Source organism: Nematolebias whitei, chromosome 13 (genome assembly GCF_014905685.2).
Source record: "Nematolebias whitei isolate Nwh7 chromosome 13, NemWhi1, whole genome shotgun sequence".
NCBI lineage: Eukaryota > Metazoa > Chordata > Actinopteri > Cyprinodontiformes > Rivulidae > Nematolebias > Nematolebias whitei.
In genome coordinates, this window is record NC_056510.1 from 13385546 (window position 1) to 13399458 (window position 13913).

Here is a 13913-nt window from a genome sequence, read left to right on the forward strand (position 1 = left end):
ATAATAATAATAATAATAATAATAATAATAATAATAATAATAATAATTATTATTATTATTTTTCTCCTAAAGGCATATTTAGGGACACCTGTCATGGTGAACCCTGAACCAATTGGTCACACTTGTTGGTGTTACACCTGGACAACATAAATTAAATGGAAGTCAGACACAAATGAGGATACAACGAGGTACATGTACGTACTTTTTCCCAGAGCTGTCCACCGCCTGTATGTAGAAAAAACGAGCTGGGAGGATGATGCTCGTTTCCAGTCCTGGACCCCACACCAATGATTTGGCTACACTTGGTTCAGGTCCAGCCTGAGCCTCAATGGGTCATCATGCTTGAACACCTCCAGACAGAACAGCAGCATCAACAGTCAGTGAGACATCCCCTGATGTCCAGCCTTGATACTTTCTCTCTGTCTTCTTGTCCTCTGATTGCGGATGTCCACAGTGGAACTCAACCATAAGTGCTAACTTGTGTACTGTTTCTATCTAGAACCACAGGATAAAACTATGACATATTTAATACTTTATATTTGGTAAAAAAAAAAAGATAATATTTAAGATATTTTAACACATCTTTGTAATGATATTAATCCATTTATCTATAAAAGCGTTGCTGCACAGTTTTTAACTTCAGGCATTTGCTGGAGGCGGGCTTAGATCGCACAGTGCAGGGATCCGATTGGCCGTCAGTTAATCACACTTTGGTTTGATTGGCTTAAAGACCAATGGGAATTTGAATATGAAATTCACCACTTGGTCTTGTCAAGGGCGGACACTTTTCCTCTCATCTCCCTTCTCTACTTTGCTTTGCTCTGTCCTGTCTGTGAAACTGCTTCAGAGCCTGTCTCTACAAATCTTCCGAGTCGTAATTTTTTGCTATGGAGCTGGTCAGTTGGTCTCTCAACGCAACTGATAACATTTTCTCAAGACAAGCTTCAGGCGAGCCAGCTTTTCTCGACGAGAAGACAAGCGCCAAGGATGCATATACAATTGGATTTATGATAACTGGTTTACTGCTTTTTGGATTTGGCTGGTTTCTGGTCTATCAACAGACAAGGAAGTCGTCGGCAGCAGATTTGGCCCTGGTCAGACTACCTGCGTCTGTCCACTTAATTTGGATGTTTGGGATTTGAGAGGATCAGTAAAGACTCAAGGCAGACATGAATCTGTAATGTTCTGCCTGTTCCCAATAAATTTGTTGCTTAACTGAATTCGGCTCCCTGGCTGGCCTTGACTGGCCCCATTATCTCAATACGCCTGGAGGCCCTGTAGTTTGATGCTGTGTCCTCTCCCTTCTCCTCCCACTGTCTGTGGACCTATCAGATGGAACCAGCTGAATGAATGTGTCATCATTTCAGGATTCTCGGATTCTCTCTGGTGCTGTTCCAGGTCGACCTTGGCACGAGAGTGTTTACGGATCTCACCAGAGGGAACTGACTGATTGTACCATTCTTATCAGACTCTTACAGTGTTTCTGGTATGTCCTTGACATGATCACCCCTCTTGGCGTCTCCCCTCCCATGCGGAATAACTATGTCACTATGTGCCTATGTGTGGGGGTGTTTTTTCAATATCAGGGGTTTTCTCCTCGGTCAAAAAGAAGGAGTTGTATAGGAATTTTTATTTATTTTTTTGCCTCCAAATCCTATATGTGTCACTTTCATTTTTTTTTTTTTTGTCCGTCTAAACTGGTCTCACTTGCAAATGAGTCGTTGAGGCTCAATTTGATTTATCTGTCTAAATAAAGGTTGAATGAATGAATGAATGAATAAATGAAAATCGGATAGAAATACGGAAGTGAAACTCACAAGATGCTGATGGAATTGTCTGTGCTTTTCAGGAATCCGGTTATTTGCTTCAGCTCACCAACAAGAGTTCCTTGTAAGTCCCAAAAGGCTATTTACTTATTATTTTGAGTTTTTGTGATAAATAAACTAAAATTAAATTTTATTAGTATGTGTGCATGCAAATGAACTCTTCAATGTAACAATACTAAACTTTAGACAGCACTTTGGTTGGCCTTGTTGCTGTTTTAAGTGCTTTATAAATAAAGTGGTATGGTATGGTAGATATTTTTGAATGTAATAAGACTTAATGGGGGAAAAAAAAAAAGAGACAATTATGACATCAAATGCAAATACAAGTGTTTGTGGATTCATTATACTCCTGTTCTCTTTTTTGCCTGCAACTCATGGTAGGGTATTTTCCTTCATTGCACCTAACATAATTAGACACAGGGCTGGAAGCCAGAAGTTGAAGCCACAAAGGATAAAATCCACAAATGGGATTCATCATATACTTTTATATTATTACTCTGAGTACACAATTCTGTTCCACCTCATGTACCAAATGCGGATGACAATAAAGTCACCTTGAACCTTGAACGAAAGTGGTTTTGAATATTTTGGGTAATGAAAATATAGCAATATTACTCTTCTTTTCAAGCAAAATGAGATAAGCTGAATCTGATTTTGACCGAATAAAACAGAACTTCTCCATGTGTACATCAACCAATGTTTATTTCAGTTTGCGTTTGCATCAACATATTTTTAGACCTTTTTCGTCAAGTAATTTCTATTACACTAGAATATATCAAGAAACAAAAAGTGGTAGAATCAATTGAAATAAGACAAACTTTGTGGCAATTAGATTCAAATCAAAGGATTGCCTTTTCAACATACTACTGTGTGAAGAACTACATAGTTCCAGTGATTTAGACAGAGCAAGAATACCAGATAGTACAGTACCAGCAGTAACGGGTATATGCAGAAAATATTTCAAGTCTTTTTATATATATTTTTTTATTTTACTTTTTAACCCAAAGTTAAACTGTACAGGTATTATAAAAAAAGCCAGAAAACATAGAAACCAAAAACATACTAACAAAACACCCTGTCAGCGGTAGTCTGTTTATTATTATTATTTTTTTATTTATTTTTTTTACAACTTTTTGTAAATTTTATTTTGGTTTCGTTTTATTTTTTGTGAGTTTTCTCTGCCACTGAAAGAACTGCACTGAACACAAATCTCACTGACGGTACAGAGATAGAAGAGAAATGTAATATTAATATTTTGACATGATTAAGACACAGCGTTGAATCCAATTATGTGGAACATTTGAAATATGCGTAGGTAGCTCAGCCTTGAGTTTTCTGGTCAGCTAAGGTGTGTGAAAGAAGGCCATTTAAGTCTAAGGAACGTCTCAGCAGCCTGACAAAAAGAAGAAGGAAAAGACTGATTCACTTGTGTCTTGACATCTACAAGACCAAGGTGCTTCACTTCATACTGTGTGTGTTGATGTGCATAAAGAACTAATGTGTGAGAGATGGAAATCTCCAATGTTAAGATTTTTTTTTCTCAGATAAGTTCAAAATACAAACAAGTACACAAGTACAAAACGTCCTCCTCACTTGATGTTAGTCCATGTCATGTGGCTATCCACTGACATACGGCACAATCACTATTTGATACACAGCCATGTATCATGAAACATTAGTTGCTCTTTTTTTTTTTAATACATCAACCTTCATTTAAGAGGCCACAACCATCAAATATAGGACTGTGACACAGATAAGAGTGAGAAACAACAATATTGAAAGAAAAAAAGTAAATAAAAAAATTGCTTTGAGTTTTAAACATGTACAGTTTCTTCACTGACTCAACATCTGTACATCACTAAAAAAATACTGTTACTTCCCCTGAATCGTTTACCGGTAAACACACAGGAGACTCGATAGAGATGGAACCAATGTGATTCCAGCTCACCATCACAAACACAGTGACCCTCATGAGTGCTGACCTTCATTACGGGTGGAAACTGCTTGGGTTTAATGCACAATGGTGTGTTGTGCAGAGATGGGAATGAGTTATTAAATTGTGATTGCTTTAGCAGAAAAAGGGTCGTGTTCTGCATCTGTGGCACTCTTTCTCAATGTATTTTCAATACACACACAAACCTATGGCTCACTGAACATATACATCTGACAAAAGCAGGTAAAGACACACCAACACCCTTAATATATATATATATATATATATTTTTTATGAAAAACAATGAGTTATGACAAATGCCCTATTGGTGAAACCCCATGTGTTCTATCTCATTCACATTATTCCCACATATTAGCTCTTTAGTTAGTTTGCAGTGAAGAGATTAATCTGTTTTTGTCATTTTTTTTGGCACATGAATATACGTATACAGATTTGTACAGATTTAAACACACAATTCCAAATAGACTTTCTGCCTCCGCCCCTTTTCACAACTTAATGCCAGTAGCTTCAGCTGAAACGTAAAACTTGATCAGTGTGATTAAATGTTAGTTGTACTTGGAATTTGTACTGTGCAGCCTACAATATTAGAAGTAAGGACAGTGTTTTGAGTATTCTTTGTGTAGAGATAGTTAATTGTGTGCATTTATAGTGTCAAGAAATATTTTCTGAAATTAAGAAAAATAAACACAATTAATCACAAACGAAAATAAAGGGAAAGTAACAGGTTTTGGCTTAATAGCAATGCAGGTATACATTTTCCTTTTTTATATATAGCTTTTTGCCAGTATCTCAAAAAAATATAAAGATTTCTTATAGTTTCTGTTGTTGGCTTACATTATAAATATTTTTTTTTTCCATTTCAAATCTCCTGTTAAAGTGGCATGCTGCTTTTATATGGCAGTTGTATATTTTTAATACTCATCCAATGTTTCATGCATTTCTTGTTGGTTTCATAACTTGTATCTACACTGTAAGGTCAGAAAATCAGGAAAACCAACTACGCACATACACACACGCACACACACTCATACACATACAGACTTGTTAGATATTTCCCGTTTCATCTTTAGGCCTTCAAATTCCGACATCCTCTTACAACTCGCGTCTCGGCCGATCTAGATGAGGAACAAGCTTGTTCTCGTAATTCAGCAACGTGACAGCGCTGTACACACAGCCAGTCCCGGAAGCTGCAAAGACAAAGTCACGCTTGTGTCTCCTCTAATTGCTTTCATTTATAAAGTGAAAGTCCAGTCGCAGCATGAAGTTCTAAGCAGACAGTCTCATCCGTCAGTCCTCCTGTTAGAACTGGTACCACTTCTTGTCTTTGCATTTCAACATGAGCTGTAAAAAGAGCCCAAGTTAGTGATAATGATAATGTATGACATAGAAACGTGTTTATCAAATAGTAATGGAAACAAATTTGTTGTGTACGGGGTGCAATTTGTAAAGTTACACAGTCAAAAATTAACAGCAATATTTTGGTTTATTTAGCCTTTCATAAGAAAAAAATGTTGTTGTTTTTTTCCATAAATTTATAAATGTCAGTTCCAAGCTAAAAACTTATTTTACAAGTAAATGTTTATGTCCAAGTTAAAATGTTTATTTACAAATATTTGTTGGTGAACTAAATATTTAGTTGTAAATTAAATATTTAATTTCCAAACTAAACATTTAATTTCTAAGCTAAACATTTAATTCCTAAACTAAAGATTTAATTTGCCAACTAAATGTTTAGATCGGACCTAAGTATTTATTTTCCAACATTTAATTTCCTAAATAAATAATTAATTTGCCAACTATATATTTAGCTCAGACCTAAATATTTAACTTGCTAGCTAAATATTTAGCTTGCAAGTTAAATATTTAACTTGCAAGTTAAATATTTAACTTGCAAGTTAAATATTTAGCTCTAAAGTAAATGTTTAGCTAATATGCAAATTCCTTGCTGACATGCAGAGGTGGACTATCAAAATAAATGTATAAACTCTAAACATACACCACCTCTTGCCAAACTGCCAATAAACACAAGAAGTAGAAGACAGATTTGAGATATTTTAGTATTTTAAATAAAATACGGCACAAAAGAGAAAACTGAAGCAATTCAGTCTGGCCAGCTGCAACTTCTCTTCTTCTGTTTCTTCTTCTTCTTCTACTTCTGGTGTATTTTGGTGGTTTTGCAAGATGTTTATATTCAGAGGTTCAGCTTTTATTTTGAGTTTACTTCCACTTTTTGGTAAGGAATTTGCATATTTGCTAAATATTTAGGTTTGAGCTAAATATTTAACTTGCAAGTTAAACATTTATTTTGAAAATTAAATGTATGAAAAATAAATATTTACGTCCAAGCTAAATATTTAGTTGTTAAATTAAAAAATTATGTTGGAAATTAAATGTTTAGCTTTGAAAATAAATATTTAGGTCTGAGCTAAATGTTTAGTTAGCAAATTAAAAATTTATTTTAGGAATTAAATGTTTAGCTTAGAAATTAAATGTTAAGTTTGGAAATTAATTTTTTTTTTTTATTGGGCAATAAATATTTAGTTTGGAAAGTAAATGTTTAGTTTTAAAAATAAATATTTAACTTGGAAATTCAATATTTAATTTACACCTAAATATTTAGTCCACTAACTAAATATATAACTTGCAAGTTAAATATTTATTTTGTAAATTAAACATTTAGCTTGGACAAACATTTATTTTGTAAACTATATATTTAACTTGCAAGTTAAGTATTTTAGTTTGTAAACTAAATATTTAGCTTGTAAATTAAATATTTAGTTTGGAACTGTGACATTTATAAATGTATGAATAACATGGTGGCAATATGACTTTGAAAAACAAACTTTTTTTTTTTCTTGTGAACGCTAAATAAACCAAAACATTGCTGGTAATTTTTGACTGTAACTTCACAAACGTCACCCCATAGTTGTGCTGCATTATGACTAAATGCTTTTCAAGATGACAAAACCTGTATTCTCATATTTAATATTCATATTCTCAATATTGGTTTAGCGTTTTCAGACATTTAAGCACAAGTTTTGAGTTTTGTTTTTCACCTCATGGGCATGTTTGGAGAAAGTTTCTGCACTGGTCATCATCAGGGCGGTTCGATCCTCCAGCTCGCCCAACCTTTGGCCTCTTTCGTCCAGAGCAATACGAGCTCGAGCTAATTCACCCACCGCCCCGCCTGCTGCCACTTTCATGCCCTCCATCCCTCCCTGACCAGGGATGTGCTGCGCCAGACTGCGGGAAGCCTTCCCAGCTGCAGCCTCACCAACTGAAAATCATATTAGACAACAAAAGAGTAAAAGGATAGAACGCTGTGAAGTTTTACTACAACATACTGACTATATATTTTTGTAATGATAACAATTTAAATTGTAAAGCTTAAAGGTACTCATTACAATGCCATTAATACCAGTAAATATAATTAAGTATGAACCAAAATCCACAATTATCAATTATTTTCTTAAATTGATGGTAAAGCCATGGTTTTTTTTTTTCACTGTTCTTTTCTGGGTCCCAGACAGTCTGTTTCCATCAGTCACTGTGCAAGAGGTGGAGGACATGCTGGACAGGTTGCAAGTCTATCACAGGGTCGCGTAAAAACTTACAACCTTTCATCCTCTCACTCACACCTAGGAACAATTTAGAGTTTTAATCAACCTAACAGATGTTTTTAGACTGTGGGAGGAAACCAGAGTACCCAGAAGAAACACGTAGGCATAGGGAGAACATGCAATCTCCACCAAGCTAGGCTGAGAGATGAAGCCACATCCTTCAGGTGACAGACGGCGCTGACCACTGCACCACCATGCCACCCTCCCTCAATGATCAATGCATTCTTAAATAATAATAATAAAAAAAATGGTAGCAAAAATTGTGAATGATTGTCCATTACCATGTTTGTTTACCTGTGGAAACAACCAAAGGGGCTGAGATAGGTAAACAATTGAAGATCTGTTCCACAGAGTGTTTTGTTTACGTTGAGTGCATACCTGCATTTCACAATTGCATACCAATTCATCTGGAAAAACACTGAAGTAAACTTTATTTCAAACTGAACCTTTTCATGAATTCAAGTTCACAATACCCTTTATGTTTTAATTTATAGTTTGCAATGAGTACCTTTAACTAACATGTTTTTTTTAATATACAAATACATGATGTAGGTGTTTTATGACACCACATACTAGAATAAAACATTCAATTATGAATAAAAGTAAGACAAAAAGACGCACAGAGCTCTTCTCTGTCAAATGTGTGGGCATTTCCTCCAAAAAAGCCCTTTAAAAATCCTCGGTTCTGGGCTTCTGGTGTTTCTATTGGAGTGAAAAGCTCTCCCAACATTTCCTGCAATAAAAAAAGGCATGGAAGGAAAATAAATAAAGCCTTGAGTAACAGACTTGTCATACTGCAATCATTACAAAAAGACATTCCTGCTGCCTGTAGATGGCACTATTGTAACATCACATTACAGAATCCACAGACATTTATCAGTGTATATGTTGCTACTGAAAATAGTCGTATATAAAATGTGTTCCTAGATTGACATTTGCCAAAAGTGCCTTCTCTCAGCTGGAAACTTCAACATGCAAATAACATAATCTGCGTATTTACTGCATCGGTACTTTTCTCAACTCAGGGATGTATAGACTAACTACAGCGCTCACCTGCAGGTTGTCACACATCTCCTGACTGTATGTAATTCTCTGAATCTCCGTGGGGGAACTGAGATAAAGCGCCTGCCCCCCATTGGTGAAACAAAATGTTCTAGCAATGCGCATGTCTGTCAGAGGCAGGTAATTGACATCCATCAGCGGTCTTAAACTGGGCAAACTGTGAACAGAATGACAAGAATGAAAGACGTATTAGACGCCAGGATTTCTTCTGTAATAATAAACATATCATGTAAGAGTACCCAACCATAGATGGGGATCAGGTTTAGGTCCAACAATACTAAAACTAGATGAATTGCATTTCCTGTTAAAATGCAGTGTGAATGCTTATTGAAGAAGAACTGGCTGAAAAATTCCTGAAATTAACTTAAAAAACATGCTGAAATGTAACTGAAATGGAAGAATAAGCCTAAATTATTAGAAGAAAGCAGAAAGACATATTTGTGGAATTTGTTTTAAATAAGGAGCACAAAAATTAGGAAATTAACTTAAAAAAGCTGTAAAGTAGACGAAATGCAGAAAGACGCTTAAACAACCAGAAGGAAGTAGAAAGAGTTGAAATTAGCTAAAATATGTGTAGTTAGTTGAAAAAGCTAAAATTTGCATAAAACAGCTCAACAGTAGCTGAAAGTTCAGAAAAAGTTGAAAGGAGCATAACAAGCTGACATTAGCATACAGAAGTTAATTTGGCCGAAAGTAGCTGAAATTACTATGAAAAACTTGAATTTATCTGAAAACAGTTAATATTAGCTAAAAAGGTAGCTGGAAAGTTATAAAAAAGCTTAAAGTTGCAGAAGAAAGCAGCAAGAACATGTTTGCTCAATTTGGCTGAAAGAATCAGAAATGAGCACAAAAAAAGGTGGAAATTATCTGAAAAAAACTGAAATGACCACAAACAACTGAGAAGTAGCTAAAAATCAGAAAGATGCTTTAACCACAAGACGGAGTGGAGAGAGTACATGTTTGCTTAACTGGGATGAAAAAAGTTGAAATGAGTGCTTAAAAGTGGAGTTAGCTGAAATGCTCAAATTAGCATAAAAACAGCTAAATAGTAGATGAAATAGCAGAAGTAGTTGAAACTTGCAAAAATCAGCTGAAAGGAGTATAGCAAGCTGAAATGAAATTAGCAGAACTAAGTTAGAAGAAGTACAAACATGTTGAGTTTTAAGAAAGAATGTGGAAGGAGCACAAAAGAGCAAAAAATAACACCAGCTGAAATTAACTGAAGAAATGTTTACATTTGCATAAATAAGCTGAAAGAAGCTGAACCAGAACAAAATGTGAAAGGAGCAGAAAAAGGCTTTAAGCGGATCTAAAGATTTGAAGTTTGTAAAATGAGCTCAATTCATTTTCTCTGAGGAAAAAATGGCAGAAAGGCTAAATATTTTAAAAGCTAACATTGCACCAATACCAAAAGTCATAGCAGGATTGTCCTGAAAGAGCCGAATGTTTTGATATATGATTTTTTGAAATAGCTTGAAAACTGCGGGACGAGAATTGTGCTGAAAATATTACAGAAAAAAATGGATGACAATAGTGTGAATGCTTCATAAACATTCACACAATAAGACATGTAAGCTGGTGCCACCAGTTAGCTTCCAAATGAGTAGAAAAGACTGATTAGCTGCAAATTTCCATAACGCTAAAAATGTTATAAATATTCATGAAATTCACATTTTTCATGAGTTTACCTGTAAATGGGACATTTTATACATTTATTCACCAAAATAGGCACTTTTAATTCAAAAGGTTAAAATGGGGACAATTCAAGTGGATGTTTAGGATGTTAGATGGATATCTCATGAATCCCTGAAAATAATTTAAATACTCTGAAAATAATCAATTGTATATCTGTTAATAACATTTGGAGTCAATCTAATTCAAGACGCATGCTAATCAAACTTAGCCAACATAAACAATAGGGATAACGCAATAGATTTTACACACATTGAGCTATTTTCTGGTCTGGTGGAGGCTGAGAATTTTTTTCAACACATTCATTGAGCACCAGCACAACTTGGCTGGGCCTCACAAAATCAAATATTTTGCACAATTTAATTGTTTCAGCATAAAACTATTTTAGTCTAAAATCCTTGCATGACATTCAGTGGGTGATGTACATTAAAACACTGCTTGTCATGCTTATTTTAATTTATTGAGAAACTTAAAACAAAGTGTTAATAAGTCCGATGAAAGGAACAGCCACATGCAGCTCTCTGATGGGATTGTACCTGAGAGTCATGACATGTCCGTTAGCGCAGAAGCAGGCCAGGCACACGCTGTTACACACAGATACCACGTCGGCTCGCAGCACAAAAGAGGACTCTGTGATGTTGTGCACGAAGAGGCAAGTCTGCGAGGGCATCATGAAGACTTTGGCCTGCCTCTCGGAGCACACCACGGCCAAATGTCCATCTCCGTAGGCGTCCTGGGAGGATGACGGAGAAAAGTGGACCAGTTTGCGCCTCCGCAGCCGATCAGGGTCCTCAGGGGCATTTTGGTCCCGCCAAACCTCATATGGGCTCTGAATGAGGACTCCCATGCAATCCAAGAAACCAAAGCGTAACACAGAGCCCTTCAGCATCTGGACCGCACCTGTAAGTGTTGAGACGGCGTTGAGAAGAGGAGACAAGATTTGTAGCGTATTATGGGTCTATATTTCAATCAGTTTTCAAATTATTTCTGTTTAAAACATGTTTTCTTAAATAAATTCAAACTACAACCTTGAGAATTATAGTTAAGATGTGATAATATTTGAACGAGTGGAATAATGTAATAACAGACAGGTTCACATGTTATTTTCACATCTAAAGATTTTCTATTGCATATCAATTAATGTTTAATCTTAGGCCTGATATTGCTAAAACAAAAAAAAAAAACAATCCACAAGAGCACTTAAAAAAACAACTTGGTGAATTTTCAACTTTTCTTTATGGTGGGTGAGTCATTTCTCAGAACTGAATCTGTGACCCTCCAGTAATGAGCTCACGTACGTCTGGTCTCGAGGGAGCAAGTTCTGCTTTAAAGAGCCCAGCTTTTTGGAGCCTATTGATGTTTTTTTTAAACAGGTTCTTGTTTTCTTTCCACAAATTATGGCTTCTGGACTAGTAATGCATGTCTGACATACTGTATTTGTCTCGTCACACTAAAAAAGAAGCAAAACCTTATGAGCTCCTGAATAGAGACTGTATTTGCAAAAGCATGCACAGTACATGCACTGTGCAGGATTTTGCAAATAGTCTTTATTCAGTACATCTTCTTCTTGACTATACATTCGGTTTAATTTAAAGAAAGCAGGTTTAGTCATCTTATGCATAATATGCATACACCTTATGTATAAGTTAAACTAAACAGTGTGACTTAGATCCCCTTGAAAAAAAGACAATCCCATTTTTCTATATATTTTTAATCAGTTTAATGAATAAGCAGTTTTACTTTCTTGACAAATGCATACACAGACATGATGGTTAAATCATGTGTAATATACAAAATTTTAAATGCACCAAACAAACTTGCTAAGGTGAATTACTTTTGTTGTTTGTGCTTCTTCTAAATGACTAAATAAAATAATAATAATGAATTCATGTTTTAATTCAACAGAATTAGGCCCTGTTTAAATGGCAATGATCCAATGAAAAATGATCCCCTCCCCCATTTCCATTAACACATTTACATGAAAACATTCTCATTACAGTCTCTGTTTACACAGCAACAGTAGACGTGGAAAATATGCAATTCCCCCACCACGCCACTAGCTGGTGCTATGTTTATTGAAACTTGAAATTCTAAGTGCACATGCGAGAAAAAAAAAAAGAAGTTCTACAGAATAAAATATTTCTATGGACAGACGATTAGGTTCAACTGTTGCTTAGGGTGACTTTCCACCAATGTCCAAGTAATATATATATATATATATATATATATATATATATATATATATATATATATATAAATATATATATATATATATAATTATTTGAATCTAATTATCTATAATCTATAATTATCTATAAGTTAATAAAGATTAGTTTCTTCTTTTGTGGATTGCAGGAAGTCATTATGTTTTGCATCATATTGCGCATGAGCCAGGGATTCCCTGACAGAATTTTTTTTTTTCTGTTTACACGACAACGGACACCGGGACGTTTTTGAGCCATTGGACTCTGGAAACCGTACTCAAATTGTTCCATTGTCAGATAAAATATTAGCTATTTTCTTACATTTGAGTACAAACGCAAAGAAACTTTTCCATTTTCAACAGAAATTGTTTTTGTGTAAACGGGGCCTTAGTCAGATCAATGTGTTTTTTGACCTTTGAGTTCCATTGATTGTTCCTGCATTGTGTTCCAGTTGAAACAAGGTTACGTATGAATAGTTTTAAACAATGCTTCTTGTTCTAAATGCATGCATCTGGACAGGAGTTAGCAGAAGCCCTGTCAAACTGCAAGGCCCAGGTGATCGAGTCAGGAAGGTAAGAGATTCATTAAATGAATCGGTAACATTTTTGAAACAATGCTTTTCTGATGGCCAATCCTGCTTTACGTTACCATATCAAGGCAACAACTACCTAACATTTTCACCAGGTCAGAAATCAACTTCTTAAATGATTTTATGTGCCTAAAGACCAAAACAATAAAGTGTCATATTATTTTCATTTTTGAAAGGCAGATTTTAGAGGACAAAAACACAAAATTTAGCAGGTTTTGTAAGGAGAGAGGGACCTTGTATACAACATTTGACCTGACTAAAGTTCAGCATGCCACATGTTCTGAATCCAAACAGCTCCCAGCATGACGTAAAGCTGCGTCAAAATGTGAAACATTAATATGTCTTAGATTTATTGAAAGCACAGTCTATAGTGTAGATTAATAATGAACTTTTTTTTCCACAGTTCATACAACTTTACTGTATATTCAAACACCAGTTCAGATGTGCACAACTATAGGCACAATGTTCAAAAGTGTTTTTCTTTTCAAAGAATCTGAGATGTTCGACTATTTGGAAGTGTGATGGTGCTAATTGTATGAAAAAAAAAAATATATATATATATTATTTTTTTTATTTTTTTTGGGGGGGTGGCGAAGTTTAAAAAAAAAAAATCACAGCAATTAAAAAAATAAGGCAAACGGAAAAAAAAAAAAAAAAAAAAGGTAAAACCCCAGCTATTGTGAACATCCTGCACAAATATTTTATCACATTTTAAATGAACAAATACAAAAAAAAATCCTTATAAAGGTTTTGTGCATCTGCCCATAGGTACCTCTATGTTCAAATAAGATCAGATTGTTATTTGACTTAGAGCGCATCACATTTTATCATGATTGTGTTGATATTATTGGTGATTTAATGGTTTTAAAAATGTTGTATTACAATTTAATTATTTTATGACAATGGCTTGGTTTTATTCTCATGTCTATGCTTATATATATATATATATATATATATATATATATA

At 34.8% G+C, this 13913-nt stretch overlaps 1 protein-coding gene across 1 annotated transcript in view; it reads right to left on the reverse strand.

The window, feature by feature from the left end:
* Positions 1 to 4610: 4610 nt before the first annotated feature.
* stxbp5l (syntaxin binding protein 5L) overlaps positions 4611 to 13913 on the reverse strand; it is a 55294-nt gene continuing 45991 nt past the window's right edge. Inside the window, exons 13-17 of the mRNA XM_037686115.1 lie at positions 10691 to 11054; positions 8454 to 8619; positions 8022 to 8133; positions 6837 to 7057; positions 4611 to 5121 (exon numbers count right to left, since the gene is read on the reverse strand). Coding sequence (XP_037542043.1) covers positions 5080 to 5121; positions 6837 to 7057; positions 8022 to 8133; positions 8454 to 8619; positions 10691 to 11054 — 905 coding nt within the window. The 3' untranslated portion in view covers positions 4611 to 5079. The remainder of the gene's footprint in view (positions 5122 to 6836; positions 7058 to 8021; positions 8134 to 8453; positions 8620 to 10690; positions 11055 to 13913) is intronic.